The 24,220-nt window shown below is 37.5% G+C and overlaps 1 protein-coding gene across 1 annotated transcript in view; it reads right to left on the minus strand.

Annotated features, from left to right (window-relative positions):
• HS2ST1 (heparan sulfate 2-O-sulfotransferase 1) overlaps positions 1-24,220 on the minus strand; it is a 180,079-nt gene that overhangs the window by 12,108 nt on the left and 143,751 nt on the right. The window contains exons 2-3 of the mRNA XM_068965421.1: positions 19,563-19,801; positions 6,991-7,076 (exon numbers count right to left, since the gene is read on the minus strand). Coding sequence (XP_068821522.1) covers positions 6,991-7,076; positions 19,563-19,801 — 325 coding nt within the window. The remainder of the gene's footprint in view (positions 1-6,990; positions 7,077-19,562; positions 19,802-24,220) is intronic.

The raw sequence follows: 24,220 nt of genomic DNA on the forward strand, positions 1-24,220 counted from the left end.
CACGCCAGGCCTCCCTGTTCATCACCATCTCCCAGAGTTCACTCAGACTCACGTCCATCGAGTCAGTGATGCCATCCAGCCATCTCATCCTCTGTCGTCCCCCGCTCCTCCTGACCCCAATCTCTCCCAGCATCACAGTCTTTTCCAATGAGTCAACTCTTTGCATGAGGTGGTCAAAGAACTGGAGTTTCAGCTTTAGCATCATTCCTTCCAAAGAAAGCCCAGGGTGGATCTCCTTCACAATGGACTGGTTGGATCTCCTTGCAGTCCAAGGGACTCTCAAGAGTCTTCTCCAACACCACAGTTCAAAAGCATCAATTCTTCGGCGCTCAGCCTTCTTCACAGTCCAACTCTCACATCCATACATGACCACAGAAAAAACCATAGCCTTGACTAGACGGACCTTAGTCGGCAAAGTAATGTCTCTGCTTTTGAATATGCTATCTAGGTTGGTCATAACTTTCCTTCCAAGGAGTAAGCGCCTTTTAGTCTCATGGCTGCAATCACTATCTGCAGTGATTTTGGAGCCCCCTGAAATAAAGTCTGACACTGTTTCCACTTTTTCCTCATCTATTTCCCATGAAGTGATGGGACCAGATGCCATGATCTTCGTTTTCTGAATGTTGAGCTTTAAGCAAACTTTTTTGCTCTCCTCTTTCACTTTCATCAAGAGGCTTTTTAGTTCCTCTTCACTTTCTGCCATAAGGGTGGTGTCATCTGCATATCTGAGGTTATTGATATTTCTCCCGGCAATCTTGATTCCAGCTTGTGCTTCTTCCAGCCCAGTGTTTTTCATGATGTACTCTGCATAGAAGTTAAATAAGCAGGGTGACAATATACAGCCTTGATGTACTCCTTTTCCTATTTGGAACCAGTCTGTTGTTCCATGTCCAGTGCTAACTGTTGCTTCCTGACCTGCATACAGATTTCTCAAGAGGCAGGTTAGGTGGTCTGGTATTCCCATCTCTTTCAGAATTTTCCAGTTTATTGTGATCCACACAGTCAAAGGCTTTGGCATAGTCAAGAAAGCAGAAATAGATATTTTTCTGGAACTCTCTTGCTTTTTCCATGACCCAGTGGATGTTGGCAATTTGATTTCTGGTTCCTCTGCCTTTTCTAAAACCAGCTTGAACATCAGGGAGTTCAAGGTTCATGTATTGCTGAAGCCTGGCTTGGAGAATTTTGAGCATTACTTTACTAGCATGTGAGATGAGTACAATTGTGCAGTAGTTTGAGCATTCTTTGGCATTACCTTTCTTTGGAATTGGAATAAAAACTGACCTTTTCCAGTCCTGTGGCCACTGCTGAGTTTTCCAAATTTGCTGGCATATTGAGTGCAGCACTTACACAGCATCATCTTTCAGGATTTGAAACAGCTCAACTGGAATGCCATCACCTCCACTAGCTTTGTTCATAGTGATGCTTTCTAAGGCCCACTTGACTTCACATTCCAAGATGTCTGGCTCTAGATTAGTGATCACATCATCATGATTATCTGGGTCGTGAAGATCTTTTTTGTACAGTTCTTCCATGTATTCTTGCCATCTCTTCTTAATATCTTCTGCTTCTGTTAGGTCCAGACCATTTCTGTCCTTTATCGAGCCCATCTTTGCATGAAATATTCCCTTGGTATCTCTAATTTTCTTGAAGAGATCTCTAGTCTTTCCCATTCTATTGTTTTCCTCTATTTCTTTGCATTGATCGCTGAGGAAGGCTTTCTTATCTCTCCTTGCTATTCTTGGGAACTCTGCATTCAGATGCTTATATCTTTCCTTTTCTCCTTTGCTTTTCGCCTCTCTTCTTTTCACAGCTATTTGTAAGGCCTCCCCAGACAGCCATTTTGCTTTTTTGCATTTCTTTTCTATGGGGATGGTCTTGATCCCTGTCTCCTGTACAATGTCACGAACCTCATTCCATAGTTCATCAGGCACTCTATCTATCAGATCTAGGCCCTTAAATCTATTTCTCACTTCCACTGTATAATCATAAGGAATTTGATTTAGGTCATACCTGAATGGTCTAGCAGTTTTCCCTACTTTCTTCAATTTGAGTCTGAATTTGGTTATAAGAAGTTCATGATCTGAGCCACAGTCAGCTTCCGGTAGAGCTTCTCCATCTTTGGCTGCATAGAATATAATCAATCTGATTTCGGTGTTGACCATCTGGGGATGTCCATGTGTAGCATACATGGTATAACAATAAGGAAGACAAACCAGGAACATTTCTTTACACCCACACTCTATATAGCCTGGACAGATGAATGAACATCAAGAATAGTTAAAAGAAAAAGTGCACACTCAGAACATTTGAAAGGAACCTTGACAACTAGAAGATGATGAACAAGAGTCTTCATGAAGTTATTACACTTTGAGATTTCTGCTTCACACTAGATTTAACATTTCAAGTTAAGAAGCAGTCTCACACAAGGGACACTGATACACAGTTGATCTGCAGTTAGATGAATTCGCAGATGTGGAAACTGTAAATAACAAGGGAGGACTGTACCCGTTTATTCTGGACTCTCTTATCCCTAAAGCATTCCTAGAAACCTCCAAAATCTGCCACAGTAAATTCCCATTGTCTTGTTTCAAAAATAGTGAATAACCTGCTGGTATTTATTGGTCCCACTGACAATGATATGAAGAACAAAAGATTTTTTAAATAACTATTTCTTGAAATGAGCATTCATCTATTAAAATGGGGCAATTTTTTTAAAATAGGAGGGGTGATCTAACACTACCAAATGATAGTGAGGATACACAGCAAAATAATAAAGTCACTGGGAAAATTGCTTAGCAGTGTCTTACAATCTAGCAATCTCACTTCTAGGTTTTACACAAGAGAAATGAAGACACAGTGTCCACATAAAACCTATAGCAAATGTTCTGGCAACTTTACTCATAATCAGCAAAAGCTGGAAAAAACCTAAGTATCCAGAAACTGGTGGGTGGACAGAAATTGTTCTGCCTCCAGCCTTACTCCCCAGAAAGAAACTAACCACTGACACAAGCACCCAACTGGATGAGCATCAAAAGCAGGACACTATGAAGCCATCCACAAAGACTTGGTGACTGGCTAGACCTGTGTGGCAAAGAAAAGGGTGATTCAAAATGACTCTGAAGTTTCTTCTTTGGACGCTTTGATAAATAAAAATGGGTAAACTTCTCAAATGACAATATTGGAGGCAAAGACAGAATCTTGGGCAATTCCTGATTAGGAGTTGGGAATAAGGAGGATCAGCACAAACTCAAAAAGGGAGAAGAAAACACCAGTAAGACATCACAGTAACTGAACAAAGTCAGAGTTTTAAGGGACTGGCTAACATGGCTCTGCGTGAGTCACAAACGAACTGCTTCTTAACATTTTAATACTCACAACCACCCATAAAGTAGTTAATTATCCTCATTTCACAAACGGGAAACTGAAGATCTAAAGTCACGTGTCTGAGACTGCTGAGCTAGGAAGGAACTAAGGGAGATTTAACTGCAGATCTGACTACAGGGTCACAAAGAGTTTAACACAACTGAAGTGACTTGGCATGGTACGGCTGACCTGAGAGATTTCTTCTTAGCATCTACAGGATCGATGTCACAGAAAGAGCTAGAATATAAGAGCAGTAAAAAGGCAACTCTCACATATTACTTAGAATGATTAAAATAATTTTTTAAATGTTTCTACAGTGTTGTGACAGCTTTGCTAAAAGATGTAGAAAGTGGTACAAACTTCAACTGGTTCAGCAGAGAAATACAAGGCAAAAGGGACAATCGCACAGAATCTATATATTATAAACTCTTGGCCTAAAATACTAACATTTTATTACCCTCTAGTGAAGCATTTAATTATTTGTTTCTTATCCTGACATACCTGCTTCTTTACTGATTCATCTCAGTTGTTGTGAAAAAGACAACTGGGGTGATACAGTGAAACCAAAATGATGGTGATGACAGCCCATACTCATTCCTGGGGATGACCAACAAAGGCGGCACACACCTACATGGGCCCGAGTAAAACTGACTGCTATATTTAAAAAAATGTCCAAATATCTTTCTGAGCCCGGATGATGACATATGACCCTAGGTAGCTAGATCATAAAAAAAAAAAAATTCTCAGCAGCGTCTGATCAAAACCAGCATTAGTTTCAGCTGGACATTATTCTTGATAAAGGAAAATAGTCTGAAAAAGGCTTTTGAAAGATGTTCAAATATTTTTCTTTGCAAAATATGAAGAAAATCAAAGTGGGAGTAGTAGATATTGCTGATAAACGAGTGGTATGAATTTTAAACAGAGAATAATCTGAATATTTTCACTGTTTATAATGAACCAAAATGAACTGATAATTATAGGGAAAAAAAGGGGGCTTCAGTGAACTCACTGAGAATAAGAACTCCAACTTGTTCAACTTTGTACTGCCTGTATGTAACCTAGGACATTTTGAAAATGTCTTAATCTATACAATTTTCTTTCCACTGGAAAATTTCTAAATTCATAATTATTTTACATTATTTTAAAATGGTTTGTCCACCAATTAAAAACAGTAATTAAACACTAAATAGCAAAATGGAAAGAAGAACTAGGAAATGTGCTTAAAAATATAAGAATAGGATTAAGACAAAAAGGAATGAGATAAGGTTAAGACAAGACAGGACAGGAACACAACTATAACAACAAGATATTTCTGTTCTTATTCTAAAGTTCTAAACAAAACCAGATAAACATAACCAAAATATAGCTTGAGCAGATATGGGTTTAAAAATAAAATGTGCGCTTCTTGTGATCAGTCTAAATTAGAAAGCACTTTTCAATTTTTGTTTGTCCATCTTACTGCCTAGGTTTCCTGGGTTTGTACTCTTTTTAGTGTTTCTGCTAAGGCAATTGAAAAGCTATGTGATTACATATTTCTTTCATCGAATTTGACTTTTTTCTTGAAGGCAAGTATTTTAATGGACTCCACAAGGTACTACACCGGTCAAGAATACGTTTTAAAGAATAAAGTATTTTAAAAACTGGTAAGGTGATGTTTCTTTCCTCTCTTCCTTACTTGTGGTGAGTATGACAGTCAAACTAAAAATCATTTTAAAAGATACTAGTTATATCTAAAATAGTTTGTGACTATATACATCAAAATACATTTTCTCTAGTTGATTTTCTTAAGGTATGTGTTTAAAATCTTGTAAAGGTCTATCGAAATTTTTCACAATAGTTTTTGCTTCCAATAAAATGAAACATATTATGAAAATATTCAAATCCTTAAATGTTCATATCAGTATTTAATACATGAGATTAATCTTTCCAAGAACTCTGTATTTTTTCAACTGTAAGAACCCTAGCATACACCAGAGCTTCATTCGAAGACTTTTGCCAAAAGCAAAAGTACTCAATATTATTTTAATAATGAAAACCTTAAGTATGAAGCCAAGCTATGTGTGGGGGAAAAAAAATCATTTACGTGAAAAGGTAACAAACATTCAATTGAAAGATAATGCAGCCCTGAGGGAATATGCATATGAATGAAGTTTATGAAATTGGTTCAGTCCCTCTGCAAAGAAAAATAATTAGTTTATTTTAAAGCTGCCTATAAAATGTTTTCAATACTGCTGCATGAATAATTTACAGAAACATGCACATCTAACTTTAAAGCTAATATTTTACTGAAAGATCCTGAGTGCTGTAGGAGGAACTAGAAAAGAGAATATACTGTTTCATGTGTGTAACATTTGGGAGATTCCTTTCAATTACTTGCTTTCCAAGAAAGTTAAGATTTATTATCAATGTGAATCTGTAACATTTCATTCAACTGTTTTTCTTTTCAAATTTGAAAAGTTGAAATGATAGTGGGACATCAATTTAACTTTTGGATTTTACACAGAATGCTCTTTGAAGTTGTCAAATACAAGGGGATATATTGCTCTGAAGTCATGACTGCTAAAGAAATGACTGAGCAAACACATCTAAGATTAAACAATTTAAAAGTAGGGGACTTCCCTGGCAGTCAGTCCAGTGGCTACGACTTTGCCTTCCAATGTGGGTTCAATCCCTGATCTGGAAAGCAAGATTCCACATGCTTCGCAGCCAAAAAAATAAAACAGATGCAATACTCTAACAAGTTCAATAAAGACATTAAAAATGGTCCACATAACAAAAAATAATATTTAAAAACATTTTTAATGCTTTTGGAATAGTTTTATTAGGGGAAAGATTTGCATTTGAGGTTTTCCAACAATAATACTCTATGTGCTACAAAAAAATATTTAAATAGATTCACCAAACTATACATATTTAGAATATTCCTTTTAATCAGTCTTCTGATTAGTACTTACTGTGGCACAAACTCTAGGGGGAGGCACATAGTGCTTGGATACTGTACAAAGGCCTATACTTTATTAACTTTTCTTGAAAGAGTTATGACAGGAATACCTTGATCCTATGCTTCCCCAAAAACATGGAAAATTAGAGTTATTTATGTCCAGTTTCAGCCAAATCACTATAAAGAAAAATTACTTTAAAAAAAAGTCTTTTTATATCTCAATTGTAAAGCTAAAACAAGGTAGTCAAAGGGGAAGTGTGTCTTGGCTGAGAAGCAGACACTTCAGGTTATGAATAAGTGAATAATGGCTTCTTTGCTTTCTCTGTTCTCAGTCAATGATGTGGTAAGCCGTAATTCAACTGGATTCTAGGTTAAAACTTGGAACTCTCCTAAAATAGTGTTATTTGATTGCAAATGAAGCAGAAATATAATGATGAATAACTTTAAAGGGCATTACCTAAATTTATCTACCTTAAATTTCTAAAATTAATATGACAATCATCAATTTATGAACACTAGAGGGCAGTAAAACACTAGAAGGTATATTTAAATTCCATATCTAAAGCGGCAAACACAAGCCAGTACTCTTCTAAAAATCAAAATCACAATTATTTAATAACTTTATCCCTTTTTAGGTTGCTAAAGTACAAAGCATTCTTTTGTGTATAATTTTGGGTATAACTTACTTTGCAAAATCCAAATAAGAAATGTGCCCATGATAAAACCCTGGTTTCATCTCTTTCCAGGAAGTTATATTCTTTACAAAGCGCACCTAAAAAAGGAGAACATACTCATTACTTAAGTACAATTTAAAGAAAATAAAATTTTGTGATAGCAAAATGCTTTTTATTTAGGCATTTAAAGCTGATCACACCACTTTGACAATTATGGAGTTTGAAATACAGGCTTCAACTAAGAAAAGCATAGTGTGACCTGTAATTACTAATGCATCATAGAGAAGCTACTGTCACCACTCTTAGAAAAGAGCGAAAGAGGATCTTGAAAACAAAATTGCACAATGCAACCATTTACAATACTGTACAGCGAGTACATTTATATGGTGGGGGGAGGGTATACAAACACACAAGCTGAAGCAGGTAGCAATTCAATATGGGGATAGTCTATGCAAATCTCTTCTTCCTAGAGACTCGTTATTCATAAAAATTCACATTTATAATGACTAACAAATAAAACAAATATCAACTAATCCTAAAACCAAATGAGTGAAGAAAAGATGAGTATCAGAAGACTTTAAACCACTAAGAGCAGATATCATATGGCTGAGCAGATATCATCAACTTGTTGATACAAAAGCTAAAAGGTAAATTTTTAAAAATATCTAAATACTACTATTTTAATCTACTAGAATTAAAAGTATACAAAATATTAGCTAATACAACAATTTAAGTATAAATATTAAAGTTTCAAGAACTGGTTAATACAGAACTTGATAAACCAGCTACAAAACAGAATTATAAGAATTATGATACATAATTCTTCAAAGAAAAATAATATAAATTTCTGATAATCAAATCTCTGCAGGATCAACAGCAAGTGGTTAAGAATCTCTTCTGGAGACTAGAGACAGTGTGGGGATGGCTGGTGGTGGCGGCCCACCACCCTCTGCAGGGAAAGCCCCTGTAAGCTGCGACCTCAGCCCCTGACACAGAATTGTCAAACGCCTACTTCTGACAATTCATCAGTCCTTCACTTACACTTTATAATAGTTAGTTACATGGTGATATTCCAGAGCACTTCTTACCAGGTTAGTCAATAAATTAATAGCCATGAATGATGGCTCCTGGATAAGGCCCACTGGTAGGAACAGAGTAGGGAAACTGCGGAAGCAGCCTTATGTCGGAGGATGTGAACTAAGGCAAGATGGAAGATTCTGGAAGGAGGATTTATAACTCAATTTATAACTCAAATACTAACAACGGAGTTAGAAACAATGGAGTTTTTGGAGGGGAAATGAAAAGAACCCTATATTATTATTTTACACATACACACACATTATTAAAATCTGAAAATTGGATGTAGATAACAAAATTATGTTGTATTAGAAAATACACAATTATATTTCAGCAGATATTTACAAATTGTCCCCACCAAAACGAATGAGCCAAATAAACATGTGACTTGAGATTTCAGGTTCTTTCCTATTTGTTCTTCAAGATATCAAATAGAATAAAAATATCAAATGGCAAATGAAAAAGAAATAGAAAATAAAATACTACTTAATCCATAAACTGAATCCTTAAAAAAGTTTACATGTTGAATATGAAAAACCTTTATCATTTCTACTTAATGGTAAATTATACAAGCTTTTGGTTCTGTGAAAATCATTTTCAGTATTTCAGTCCCAAATGAGGAAGAAATACAAGGCAAAGAGACTAGGAATGGGAGATGGTGGTTCAAGGGTGCTTAAGATACTTACAGCTGAGCTCTTCAGAAGCTGAGATTTAAATGGATGTGATGGTATAAGAGGGAAATGAAAGGGAATGACAGACTGAAACCTAAGAAAACACTGTTATATAAGCCAAATGTTAGAGGATCATAGTACACTGGGATGAAAGACACGTATAAACTGCAAGTGTCCTTTTTCCCTCCACCCTTCCAAAGGATGGTCAAGATCAAACTAAATTCTCCTAAAGACACACTCCATCTGCTGTGTGTTCTGTAATGTGAGGTGAAGAGCCCTGGAAGCTGGATGAGACCTGGACTGCTACTGGGCTTCCCAAACTCAGTGTGCAAATGAATCATCTGCATTTTAACATCTCTTGTTAAAATGCAGATTCTGACTCCACAGGTCTGGAGTAGGGCCCAAGATTCTGCACTTCTAAAAAGTTTCCACAGTATGGCCAGGTCAGCAGGTGACACTGAGGAGCAAGCCTTTAGCATGTGTGGACCCAGGACCTAGCTCTTGGTTTTATCAACATGAAGCTCGTTCTGTACTGCCTGCAAAAGAGGCCTGAGGTCTATAGAGGCTCTTTAACAAGGATATACTCTCTCAGTTATTGCTTTCATGATATGGAAAAAAAAAAAAGTATGCTGAACTAAAACAGTGGTATAAATGTTATCACATATACAGATAATACACACACACACACACACACACACAAGCTACCCCAACATATAAAACAGAATGGGGGGTGGGAGTGAAATGCCCCCGCCTACTCAGTCTCCTCCATCTGCCCACACAGTGATGCCTGAAGCACTCTGGAACCAAAGCATTCCAAGAAACACAGAAAGTAATAAAATAAATAAAAGGGCTGTGCCTCCATTGGATTCAGGGGAGTCTGGTGAAGGCAGAACAGAACAAGGCAAGAGGCATCCACTGCTGTCACCGATCTCAAACTTTCTTGTTTGCAGAATCAGTATTTTAGAGGTAGAAAGGGCCTAGGATATTTTGTACTCTTTATGTTACAGAAACTGAAGTCCAAGAACCACATAGCTCCGATTTTGGGTCCAATCATCCTTCTATCAGAGAAGGCAATGGCACCCCACTCCAGTACTCTTGCCTGGAAAATCCCATGGACAGAGGAGCCTGGTGTGCTGCAGTCCATGGAGTCGCTGAGAGTTGGACATGACTCAGTGACTTCACTTTCATGCATGGAGAAGGAAATGGCAACCCACTCCAGTGTTCTTGCCTGGAGAATCCCAGGAATAGAGGAGCCTGGTGGGCTTCCGTCTATAGGGTCGCACAGAGTCGGACACGACTGAAGCGACTTAGCAGCAGCAGCAGCAGCAGCATCCTTCTATACCACTGGCTAATTTCTTTAATCTATTATTGTCCAATTTAAACAAGGTTGGAGAGGTCCAGGGACCAGAAGACTTGAAAGAGGAGCAGACAGATATCTTTGACATCATAATACTGATCAACAGACTAGGACACTGAGAATTTCAGGTTCTGTCCAATGCTCAGGAAATCCCTGAGATCCAGACATTCAAATCTCCAAAATCTCAAAGCTCTGTTGATATATCTCTCTCAACTGTTTATTTTCCTGCTTACATTCATTATAATCTCAACTTCCAAATCATTTTTCGACAATGGCCACTGACTTAGTCTTGCCTTTTATTGTCCTGGGTAACCTCAAGGGTTGCTGAACAATGCTGGTCAAAACTAAGAGACCCAGGCTAAATGTAGGACTTTTAATCTTATTATACCAAATACATTCTGAGGCATATTCAGGTACATTACTAAATTCTCTACAGTCTTTTTTTTTTTTTTAATTTTTTAATTTTTTGGCCGTGTTGCATAGCATGTGGGATCTTAGTTCCTAACCAGGGATCGAACCCATGCCCCCTGCATTGGGAGCACAGACCATCTGGGAATTCCCTACACTCTACTATTGCTAGTCTCCAAACACACAGAATCTTTCTCTAATCTCCAACTAAGAGAATACTGAAAGCTACAAACTTAATATATATGTGAATGTATTTTTTTCTTTCATCTAATCAACATTTAACTAAGGCAATCTGTTAAAATCTCATTAATAAAGCTGTGGCTGATTTACAATAAATCAAAAGATGCTGAGCTGAGATTTACCTTCCCTTCAGAGGGAAGCAAAAAGTGCTAAGTAAACAAATACTGTCAATAAGGTTAAAGTGGTGGTTCACACTAATCTGGAGAGAAGTCTGAGCATTTAGAAGTGTCATTTACATATGACTGAAATTCTACACCATCCTAATCTCCTTTTCAAAAGTAATCTCCCAGGACATAAAAACCTAATTAATGCCCTCTGAAGAACATACTTTTTAAAAGTTTTCCTTTCAAAGTATTAATTTAGCCACATTTAATTTTTATCCTCTGAGTTCTCCAGAATTTTCCCTGCCTCTCATCGGTCATATTCGCTTACGCCCTTTCATCAGTCTAGCTGCAGGCCCTGCCCTGTCACTTTCTGTGTTCTCGTCTCTTCTCTTCCACTTGCCTTTCACTTTTTCTTCTGGTTTTCCTCTACAGTGGTGCATTCTGCCCAAGACTGTGAGATAAAGCTCTGGGATAGAGAGGAGGAGATAGTAAGGGGAGATGTAGATAGACAGATAGTAAGGGGGGACGTAGATCAGGTGGGCAAGCTTCTACTCAGTTCATTTTATGGAGTCTTACTGATTACGATACTTGGCACTAATGAAAGATAAAGAGAGGGGCAAAAAGGAGCTAAACTAATAGTGTCAAATGAGGCTGAATCTGAAAACACTGAAAACTCTTGGGGAAAAGAAATAAGTCACCATAGCAACTTTATTCAAAGAGAATTTCCATACTCTGATTGCAAAAGGCTATCAAGAAGGTGTTTCAGAAATAGTAGTTAGATACAACACAGGAAAAAGAGATGTTTTATGGCTAGCCTGGAGCAAATTTTAAACTGTGATTTTTGTCAGATTTTATAACTCTTAAGCAGAGTTAGGCTAGCAGGTAATCAGAAGAGGCCTTTAGGGAAAACACAAGCAATGTAGGGAGTGGTGGTGTGATTTATTTGCTAGTTGAACCAGAATTGAACCAGTGCAATAGGAAAAGCTGAGAAAGCACCCTCTCACTAACACTATATCTAGATTTATATTCTTAATAAGAGTAATCTCAACATTATGATTAAATGTGATCACAGAAGAACTTGTTTTCACTATCTAAAAGTAGGAATGTCATCCTGAACATCCTGGTCAAATTCCAACTTTGTAATTACTATCTATTGAGTGAACATTACTATTAACTTGGGTAATTATATATACCAAACTCCTACTCATGCATATACTTAAAATAAACATTCACTGTACAGCCGTGGGTAGCTTTATGAGACTAAATTGGAGAGGAAGTTTTCTATGCAAAGAGAAAAAATGAGTAATAATTGGATACCATATAAGAAAGGTTCAGCAGCAAAAGAACACAGTAAACTATCTGTACTAAAGCTCAGAACTGTGTTGTTCAATCCTACTACTATCAATCAGAGGCACTCCTTCTGCCAGGATTTACCACCAAGGCATCAAGCTCAGCTAAGAATTACCTTCAGAACCTAGGCAGGTTCATTTGTTCATTTATTCATTCAACAAAAAATTACGGAGTATCTACTATGTATCTACAATACATACAATACAATATGGACTATCTACAATAGAATGGTAAAGACTAGAGATCTCTTCAAGAAAATCAGAGATACCAAGGGAACATTTCATGCCACGATGGGCACAATAAAGGAGAGAAATGGTATGGACCTAACAGAAGCAGAAGATATTAAGAAGAGGTGGCAAGAATAAACAGAAGAACTATACAAGAAAGATCTTCACCACCCAGACAATCACGATAGTATGATTACTCACCTAGAGCCAGACATCCTGGAATGTGAAGTCAAGTGGGCCTTAGGAAGCATCACTATGAACAAAGCTAGTGGAGGTGATGGAATTCCAGTTGCAGTATTTCAAATCCTGAAAGATGATGCTGTGAAAGTGCTGCACTCAATATGCCAGTAAATTTGGAAAACTCAGCAGTGGCCACAGGATTGGAAAAGGTCAGTTTTCATTCCAATCCCAAAGAAAGTAAAAGTGAAAGTGAAGTCGCTCAGTCGTGCCTGACTCTTTGCGACCTGTGGACCGTAGCCCACCAAGCTTCTCCATCCATGGGATTCTCCAGGCAAGAATACTGGAGTGGGTTGCCATTTCCTTCTCCAGAAAAGGCAATGCCAAAGAATGCTCAAACTACCAAACAACTGCATTCATCTCACATGCTAGTAAAGCAACGCTCAAAATTCTCCAAGCCAGGCTTCAACAGTATGTGAACCGTGAACTTCCAGATGTTCAAGCTGGTATTAGAAAAGGCAGAGGTAACAGAGACGAAATTGCCAACATCCGCTGATCACCAAAAACCAAAAGGGTTCCAGAAAAACATCTATTTCTGCTTTATTGACTATGCCAAAGCCTTTGACTGTGTGGATCACAATAAACTGTGGAAAATTCTTAAACAGATGGGAATATTAGACCACCTGACCTGCCTCTTGAGAAATCTGTATGCAGGTCAAGAAGCAACAGTTAGACCTGGACATGGAACAACAGACTGGTTCCAAATAGGGAAAGGAGTACATCAAGGCTGTATATTGTCACCCTGCTTATTTAACTTATATGCAGAGTACATCACAAGAAATACTTGGCTGGATGAAGCACAAGCTGGAATGAAGACTGCTAGGAGAAATATCAATAACCTCAAATATGCAGATGACACCATCCTTATGGCAGAAAGCAAAGAAGAACTAAAGAGCCTCTTGATGAAAGTGAAAGAGCAGAGTGAAAAAGTTGGGTTAAAATGCAACATTCAGAAAACTAAGATCATAGCATCTGGTCCCATCACTTCATGGCAAATAGATGGGGAAAGAGTGGAAACAGTGGCAGACTTATTTTCTTGGGCTCCAAAATCACTGCAGATGGTGATTGCAGCCATGAAATTAAAAGACTCTTACTCCTTGGAAGAAAAGTTATGACCAACCTAGACAGCATATTAAAAAGCAGAGACATTACTTTGCCAACAAAAGTCTGTCTAGTCAAGGCTATTGTTTTTCCAGTAGCCATGTATGGATGTGAGTTGGAGTATAAAAAAAGCTGAGCGCTAAAGAATTGATGCTTTTGAACTGTGGTGTTGGAGAAGACTCTTGAGAGTCTCTTGGACTGCAAGGAGATCCAACCAGTCCATCCTAGAGGAAATCAGTCTTGAATATTCATTGGAAGGACAGAGGCTGAAGCTGAAACTCCAATACTTTGGCCACCTCTTGCGAAGAGTTGACTCACTGGAAAAGACCCTGATGCTGGGAAAGATTGAAGGCAGGAGAAGGCAACGACAGAGGATAAGATGGTTGGATCGCATCACCAACTCAATGGACATGAATTTAAGTAAACTCTGGTAGTTAGTGATGGACAGGGAGGCCTGGCATGCTGCAGTCCAAAGGGTCGCAAAGAGTTGGGCACGACTGAGTGACTGAACTGAACTATGTTTTAGGTATGGTTCTAAGCCCAGGGATACAAAGTGAACAAGACAGACAAGGTCCCTGCCCTTAAGAAACTTAAATTATAATAGAGAAAATGACAGGAAATAAATAAATCAGTAATAGGAAAGATAGTGAAAGAATAATGGTACCTAGTAACCTGAAAGAAGTATTTAATAAAAAGGATGGCCAACTAAGGTTTTGCTATGAGGATGTCAATAAGCTGAAACCTTAACAGATAATATAAAGCCAACTGTGAGGCCAGGAGAAGTGCATTCTAAGAGGAAATGTTAAGTACAGAGGCCCTGAAGCGGTAAAGGCTTGGTGCATTCAATGAATCAAAAGTTCAGTGTGGCCAGCAAATAAAAGATGGAAGCAATGGCCAATGGGCAAGTGTCTGATCAAGAAGGAGGACCTGTTGGCCCAGGTAAGGAATTTAGATTTCGTTGGGGAGGTAGGAATGCTAATTTAAAGATAAGTAACTCACCATCCTGGGAAGATTATAATACGCATCTTGTATGATTTCATCACCTCACTGAGAATCATGTTCTAGATCTTTGGTATTCAAACTGTGGGTCAAGGACCAGAAGTATCAGTTTTGGCATTAATAGGAAGCTTCTCAGAAATTCAAGTATCAGGCTTTATCTCAGTCCTTCTGAATAAAAAACTGTACTTCAACTGGTGTTCAGTATACACATTCTAAGTTGAGAAGCATTCACCTAAAGTGTTGTTCTGAAAAATCAGTATTTGCGACTATTAATATAAAACCATATGCTTTAATGCAAATAGCCAGACGTTGGTTTAACAGTAAATTAAAAAAAAATACTATACTGTCCTGTAAGAGAATACAAATTCTGGATAATTCCAGAAAGGGGTTAAATATGATCAGACCAGATCAGATCAGAGATTTATCTATCTCAAATAAATATATGAGAGCAGACAAGAATAAAGAAGAATCATAAAAGATGATGCCATTCAAACCTATTTGTTACTTTAAAGACAAGATGTTCCGTAATATAAAGATACTTTTGTGTACTAGAGTCAACTTCATTTTCCAACTAGAGGAACCGATTACCTGTCTCCTGCTGATTCCTGTCCATTAACAGAGTAAAGCCCATCTCAAAAACATAACCTACACGGCTGAATCTACCTCATACCTACCACTTAAGTCCTTTCATGCCTTATATTCTCAAATGATTACCTCCTAATCTCCTTGTTCTAACTGTTCCTCTTATCCCAACCTCTTAATTCTGAAAAACTCTTATTAAACTACAGAAAAGCTGAAAGAATAGTAGCCAATATTTGTACATTCTTCACCAAGAGTCACTGGTAACATTTTGCCACTTCTGTTTATCTCTTTCTTTCCTCCCCTCTCTCTATGTACACACACACTTAATTTTTTTCTGAATCAAAGTAGCAGATATTTTTGTTCAAGCATCCAATCATGGGTCATGAATCACACTTGGTTTTCATGTCTCCTTAGTCTCCTCTAGCCCATCACTCCCCTTCCCCCCTGCCCTTTTTGGTTGTTATGACATTGACACTAATAGTTCAGGACAGTTGTCCTAGATGTATATGTTCTATATAACATTCTACAATATGGATTTGCTTGTTTCCTCAGGATGAGGTCCAAGTTAAACATTTTGGTTATATATTTTGGTGAGAACACAACTTGATGTTTTCTTTGAATAGTTCTCATAGTTGTGTCCAGTGTTAGAAAGTTGTCTTATAGCTATGATATATCTGATAATGACTTAGACCTTCCCCCCATCCCCAGCCCATGAAATATAAATCTGCCAAAGCTTACTGCATAAGACATTTATAGGCATCATGTACTGGTACATTTTTCCAGTTGCATTTAGATGAGATAAAACTTCTGTTTTCCTTTTAATAGCTTGTCGTGTGTGTGTGTGTGTGTGTGTTTATGCAGCAAAAGAGATGCACAGACACTACCTTAAAGGCAAAGGGGTTACATAATGAACAACACTTAAAATGTATTTGTGGGGGCCAGAGTGGAAGAATAGCCTTGATCACCAGCTGACATACTTCAGAATGTCAGCTGGTAGTTCAGTATCTGTAGTTAATTAGGTAGGGGTGGCTTAATATACAAAATGTTCTCTAATACACCGTATCTAATTTTTTTTTAACTGATGCTTTCTTCTGACTAGAAACAGTTCTTCAAACAAGTCATAGGTGCTATTTCCTTTCCCTTTGCATGACATATTAGATAGCATTTTAATTTTACTTTCAACCTAGTATAAGCTTCCTCTAAATGTAAACTTTTGAATTATAATATTAGATACCTTGAAAATAATTTCAAAAATATTTCCTGAAAATCATCTTGTATAATACTTGATTTTAATACCATATTTTTATTGTCCTTGTGAACTGTTCTGAACTGCCCTATTATTTAAATAAGAATTAATAAATGACCTATTTTGCTCTTCTTTCTTCTCTGAGAAATAGTTTCTAATCAGTATCTACCTCAAGTGAGACTTAAAAAATGAGGGTTTTATTAAATCTGCTGTTGTCCTGATCTTCTATTTAAAGCCCAATTTACTCGTAAAAATATTTAGGGATATAATAGATGATTGTGCCTTCCATTCTTTCATCTTCCAACCTCAGCAGTCCAGTCTGCTTAATATTTGCCTTTAATATCCCCAGCTCTTTCCTAGATTCATTTTTGCATGGGAGACTTTGCTAAACTTTTTATCTGCTTAATCATTCTTCTCAAAAATCTTAGAGGTAAAGACAGAGTATTTCTGGTTTGATATAAAAGCATTCCCTATGTAACAGTTAACGCGTATTCCAAGTTGGACACGACTGAAGCGACTTAGCAGCAACAGCAGCAGACACACTCCTCAGCTCTGCTTTCAAGTTTCCTTTATTGTGCATGTGATGTATACTAAGATTATGCTACATTCCTTGGGGAATTACCAAAGAAATGAAAAACAAGGCTACGTTTTTTAAGAGCTTTTTTATAATTTACTAGGAAACATAAAACATAGTTGCAGGAACTATGAGAACTATTCAAAGAAAACATCAAGTTGTGTTCTCACCAAAATGTATAACCAAAATGTTTAACTTGGACCTCATCCTGAGAAAACAAGCAAATCCATGTTGTAGGGTTATATGGGCTTCCCTGGTGGCTCAGACGGTAAAACGTTTGTCTGCAATGCGGGAGACCCGGGTTCAATCCCTAGGTTGGGAAGATCCCCTGGAGAAGGAAATGGCAACCCACTCCAGTATTCTTGCCTGGAGAATCCCATGGGCAGAGAAGCCTGATGGGCTACAGTCCACAGGGTCGCAAAGAAAAATTTGAACAAATTAACTCTATTTTTCTAAACAGTATTACTGAAGAAATGTAAAATATTATGTGAGTATTAAGAAATGCTCCTTGTAAACCAAGAAACATTCTGAAAAGTAATCATGCAGATTTAAAATCTACTACACACTGAATCGGAGAAGGCGATGGCACCCCACTCCAGTACTCTTGCCTAGTAAATCCCATGGACGGAGGAGCCTGGTAGGCTGCAGTCCATGGGGTCGCTAAGAGTCGGACACGACTGAGCAACTTCACTTTCACTTTTCACTTTCATGCATTGAAGGAAATGGCAACCCACTCCAGTGTTCTTGCCTAGAGAATCCCAGGGACGGGGGAGCCTGGTGGGCTGCCGTGTATGGGGTTGCACAGAGTCGGACACGACTGAAGCGACTTAGCAGCACACACTGTATAAAATTAGATAATTTAGGACACTTGCCCTTGAGATATACAAAATTACATAATGAATAGTTTTTATGACCCACTTAGCTAAATAAGCTCATGTTTCTTCTCATTTACAAAAGAGTTATTTGATTTGGCTGATGAGTGTAGATTTTTGGTTCTATAGAAGAGAGTAATTAAGGATACTGCAAAGAGCCAAGAATTATATGGGGACATGATATGCCATATATAATTAGCCTTTACAAATAGCTCTCTAGTAAGAAAGCGTACCTAACCGTGTGTCAATGTTATTCTCTTATTTCAATGAGAGGATTAAAGCTACGCTAAATAGTGGGATAACAGCAATTCTGTGACAATAAAATAAGGTCAGCTATTTTCAAACAGATAAATACATTTTAACTACATGACTATCACAAATACCTGTCTAATAAGCTACCCCAATATGGTACTTGATCCTACATAGTATTTTCAAATATTATCTTTTCTTATCATGGGGCTCAATTCCTATTCCCTTTAATATCTGTGGAAAGAACTATACTTATAGTAAGAACTCCAGGTGTAAAGAAAATATCTGAAGCTACTGCTAAAGAGGGGAGTCAGTTTCAGTTTCTGAGATAACTTCCTCTACTTTTCTTAAAACCATTTCATAAATTATCTATCCATCTGTTTATCTAAAGATTCTTAACAACCTGAAAGATACTGCACCCCAATGTTCACTGCAGCACTTTTTATAAAAGGATACAAGTTAACTTAATTACACAACAGAAAGAGTTATAGATGTGGAAAACAAGTTTACGGTCACCAGGAGGTAAGGAGAGAAGGGATAAACTGGGAGATTAGGACAGACACAAAACATACTACTATATATCTAAAATAGGTAACTAGTAAGAACCTACGTAGAGCACAGGGAACTCTACGCAATACTCTGTAATGATCTACATGGGATCAGAATCTTAAAAAGAGTGTATACATGTAAATGTGTAACTGATTCATTTTGTTGAACAACAGGAATTAACACAACATTGTAAATCAACTATACTCTGATAAAAAATTTTTTAAAAAGATTCTCAATAACTTGAAAGGCAAGATTATATTAAAAATACAAGTCATAACCCCTGTTCTCCAGTAGTTTATACCTAATACTTACATGAAAGAAGGTAAGATTAAATTCAGGAGTCTAGTCACAAAACTGAACCATATAGAATACAAGTATTCATCAAATAAAGATTTCTCAGTGATGAATTGAGACAATATAATGATTTTTATTGCAGGGCATCTGCTAAAAATATTTCACAGTTTTAAAGGGCTAGCATACTGAAGAGTATCAAGTTTCTCTTCAAAAATTCAAGCTGTTAATTCATTTATTTCACAAGTATTTCAATACATATTGTAGGCAAGGAAATGTACTAAATACTGTGAAGAATGTAAAACTATAGAGAAGTTTGGTTGATCCATTTCTCCAAGAAACTTACAATCCACTGGGCTCAGCATACATATCCCTTAAAATGCTTTATCTTCTTGAAATACAAAACTTGAGTTAGTGTCAGAAAACATTATTAATCCAAGTGGTATTTACCTGATCTTGCAGTGACATCACTGGATTATTTTTGGTAGTGTTGATGTGAAGAACATGGTATTTATTCTTTGCACACAGGTCATAGGCAATATTGGTAAAAGAGGTGCTTGCAGTTTTGGGGACTCTGTTATAAATGATCACCATGTCGTCTTCCTCATCTAAAGCTACATCTTGCCGAGGGCCATCCATGGTATGTCGCTGCTCAATCTCTCGAACTTCATGTCGTGCAATAGCCCTTTCTGCAAAGACAAATATGAACTTAGTTTTGAAAGACACTATAAAGGAAGTTGTAAAACACTGAAAATAATTCCCTATTCCTGGAACATAGTTCTCCTATTCAAGAATGGGGTTAAGAACCACTAAAGAAATGTTTTAAGAACCAAAACTTCAGAATTATCTTGGAGAGATAATACTCATGCATATGAAGAACAGAAGAAAAAACAGTCACTGAGTTTAGAATACAACAGATTAGAGTTCTTCCATGTAGTTCAAAATACACTTTTCATTCCAACAGAATTTTTATAGCCTGTATTAATTCTCAAACACATAAAGACAGGTTACATGGAATACTAAACTTCACAGTAAAAATACACTTAGAAAATAAAATCACTTATAATTTAGGCAATGATTTAGAAATTTATTACTTAGGATATAGTTGTGTGTGAGCTCAGTTGTGTCTGACTCTTTGCAATCCCTTGGACTGTAGCCTGCCAGCCTCCTCTGTCCATGGAATTCTCTAGGCAAGACTACTGGAGTGGGTTGCCATTTCCTACTCCAAGGGAAATGGAGTGGGGAATTCCCCATCCAGGGATCCAACCTGCATCTCTTGTGTCTCTTGCATTGGCAGGTGGATTCCTTCCACTGCACCACCTGGGAAGTATATAGGATGTAATAACTCCCTGCCTTATCAGAATGTACTATGGCAGTGATTATAAACCCTTGTGTGATTTTAGGTAACAAGAGGAAAGATGGTATCATAAAACTTTTCATTTTGGTGTTTTAAACTACAGATAAATCCTGGCTGTGTTTATTAATTAAACTCCATGGTGTCTCTAATTCAAATGACTGTTCACCAAGCAGTTTGAAAAGAAAGTTACATTAAAAAATTTTTTTATTATTTATTTTTTAATGGAAAGATAACTGCTTTACAGAACTGTTTTCTGTCAAACCTCAACATGAATCAGTCACAGGTATACATATTTCCCCTCCCTTTTGAACCTCCCTCCCCATCCCACCCCTCTAGGTTGATACACAGCCCCTGTTTTGAGTTTCCTGAGCCATACTATTCTCTATTTAATACAAGCTTCAACTTCAAATATTCTTTAGAATTAAGAAACAAGAATATGGGAAGAAATGGGGAGAGGGGTAACAAGACTGCAAATTACTCTGCACAAAGACAACTGCTCACACAGTATGCACCCTCCTACCACCAGATCTCTGTGCAAGCTACCTTACCCTGCCTTGAACTCTCATTCATTCTTCCTCTACCCCAATTCTGCCTAGTGAACTCCTCAAACCTCACATTCAATTTAATCATCACTTGCAAGGGAAGCATCATCCAATCTCCCTAACTAGGTCAAACCTCACACATACACACATGATGAATGTATATATACCTCATAATGCACATCTCATACGTACACATAATTGCAATTTTACATTTTATGTGTATTAGTATCTACCATACTGGCAACAATTTAGTAAAATGACATAAAAAAGCAATGTGGTATAATTATAGTAACAAGTTCAGGCTTCAAATATTGTTTGACTATGCATCTTAAATTTTGATTCAGAAGATATGGCCACTACATTATAAAGCATGCTCTGAGCTGAGGATTCACCTTCAGAAGACTTGAAGTTCCAAGCCTGCTGCTTACTGGTGGTGGTTTAGTTGCTAAGTTATGTCTGACTCTGCGACCCCATGGACTGGAGCCCACCAGGCTCCTCTGTTCATGGGGTTTCCAGGCAAGAATACTGGAGTGGGTTGCCATTTCCTCCTCCAGGGGATTTTCCTGACCCAAGGATTGACCCCACGTTCCCTATGTCTCCTGAGCTGCAGGTAGATTCTTCACCCACTGAGCCTTCAGGGAAGCCCTACTAGCAGCGGGCTTTCCAAAACAGGAAGAGAAGCACACATATTAATATATACTATGCATATACATGTATCTTTTCTCATGGGGGAGAGTTGGTTGGGAATATGGAGAAAACAAGATGAGCTTAATGTGGAACATATTGTTGGACTGCCTAGGATACCCAGGAGATGTAGATAACTGGGCACACAGCTCAAGTGCTTGAGAATAAACATTCGTGTAGAAGAAAGACATCCGGGAAACCATAGGAATGACGAGACTACACAGATATTACAGAACATATAGCATGTAAAGAGAATTTAATCTTAGAATCTTAGGAAATATCAACATTTAAGGAACAAGAAAAAAAGACAATCAATAGAAAAAGGCTAAGAAGAAACAGAAAAAGAAACCTGGACAGACTTTTAAGAACCACATACCGCATGTTCAGAATGCACAATATTTTTCAAAATTTATAGTAGTTTACAAATGAATCTGTAATCGAGGTAATGTATGATGCTCAAGCATCTACACAGGATTTGCAAGTTCTCTCACTAAATTCAGCATGTATTTATGGAAAGCCTAAGAATATAAGTATAGTCAAGAATTTTAAATGAATTGTATCTTCTAAGCAACCCCAAACTGTCACCACAATCCAAAACTATTACAGTATTGTTATGTCCTCACTCTCTCTTTTCCACTATGGGAAATAAAACAGTACTGCTGACATTTAAGTGCTGACAGAAGTTTAAGAGGTTATTTCCTACAGCAGCCCAGATAATATATGAAATTACCTTTACTTTTAATGGCTACAACAACCAATAATGCTGAATGCTTTCACTAGTTTTTCTGAACTCAGTATTTGGAAAAGAAACAGATTTTTCTCTTCTTTAAAAGAAGTTATTATTTAGTTTAGGGATTAAAAAAATTTTTTTAAGGTGCTAAAACTCTATATAGAGTATGATACTAGCATGTTTTTAGAAGTAATCATTATTCTTGGTTCATTATGTGTATTAAAGTTTATGAACTATATATTTGACATTTCCTTAAAAAAAAGACTAGAGATCTCCAGGAAAATCAGAGATACCAAGGAAACCTTTCATGCAAAGATGGGCACAATAAAGGACAGAAACAGTATGGACCTAACAGAAGCAAAAGATATTAAGAAGAGGTGGCAAGAATACACAGAAGAATTATACAAAAAAGATCTTCATGACCCAGATAACCACGATGGTGTGATCATTCACCTAAAGCCAGATATCTTGAAACGTGAAGTCAAGTGGGCTTTAGGGAGCATCACCACGAACAAAGCTAGTGGAGGTGACAGAATTCCAGTTGGGCTATTTCCACTCCTAAAAGATGATGCTGTGAAAGTGCTACGCTCAATATGCCAACAAATTTGGAAAACTCAGCAGTGACCACAGGACTGGAAAAGGTCAGTTTTCATTCCAATCCCAAAGAAAGGCAATACCAAAGAATGCTCAAACTACCTACTGCATCATGGAACTCATCTCACACGCTATGAAAGCAATGCTCAAAACTGTCCAAGCAATAGTGGCTCATGATGATTTTTGTGGTCCTTTGAGGATATGATGAAAGCAATAGATCTGGTCTCCAGAACGGCTGATGTGTACATTTCAGAGCTTCCTCCTAGAGCCCAACCATGGGCAGGTGGCTCCATGATCCCAAGTTAATTATTTTCAAAAAAAAAAAAAGGTTCACAGACATCAAGGCCTGATAGTAAACTGCCTAAAGGTATTAGTATATATATCGAAAACAAGATGTTACTCACAAAATTAGAATTGCAGGCAAAAAGTAATTATAGAGGAAATTGGCAGTGACGATTAGAGAAATGTCCACAGGAAGGGTGCCTTGTCACATCTGCCATGTCGGAACTCCCTGGTAATTATGCCTTTTGCGGAGCCAGACAGGAACTAAGGGCTTGGAGCTACCAAACACCTGAGTTAAAGTGTATCCTTTGTACTTTCTAGGGATAAATCCTCAGTTGTGTAAATCCCCAAGTACTGTTCTGAAGTATAATTTGTTCCCCATAAAATGTGCACACGGTGAGAAGTAGGAAGCAACAAAGGTGCACCAAAAGAATAAAAGGTTAACTGATTTCTTTTCCAGCACCACTTACTGTGAATGAACTGTCTAGTCAGACACTATCTGATCTTCATGGAAGTAGGATTTAGTAATTACTATGAATTAAACAAATTGGTTGTCCAATTGTATACATCATTTTCTTATGAATATGTTTAGCCTGAGTCAGTTTCCCTGAATTCAATCACCATGGGGACTGACAAAATAAATTCCAATATGGATGATTAAAGGCTGGACTCTCAACACTAGTAAATGCTTTCTTATGTGGTTTCCAGGCAGTGAGCAAGAGACACACGTGTTGTCCTTAAAACTTACAAGTGGACTTCCCTGGTGGTCCAGCGGTTAGGATTCCACCTGCCAATGCAGGGCATATGAGTTTGATCCCTGGTCCGGAAGATTCCACATACCACAGGGCAACTACTGAGTTCGTGTGCCACAACCACTGAAGCCCACACACCCCAGAGTCCATGCGCCACAACAAGGAAG

The sequence above is a fragment of the Capricornis sumatraensis genome, chromosome 2 (assembly GCF_032405125.1).
Source record: "Capricornis sumatraensis isolate serow.1 chromosome 2, serow.2, whole genome shotgun sequence".
NCBI classification, from domain to species: Eukaryota; Metazoa; Chordata; class Mammalia; order Artiodactyla; family Bovidae; genus Capricornis; species Capricornis sumatraensis.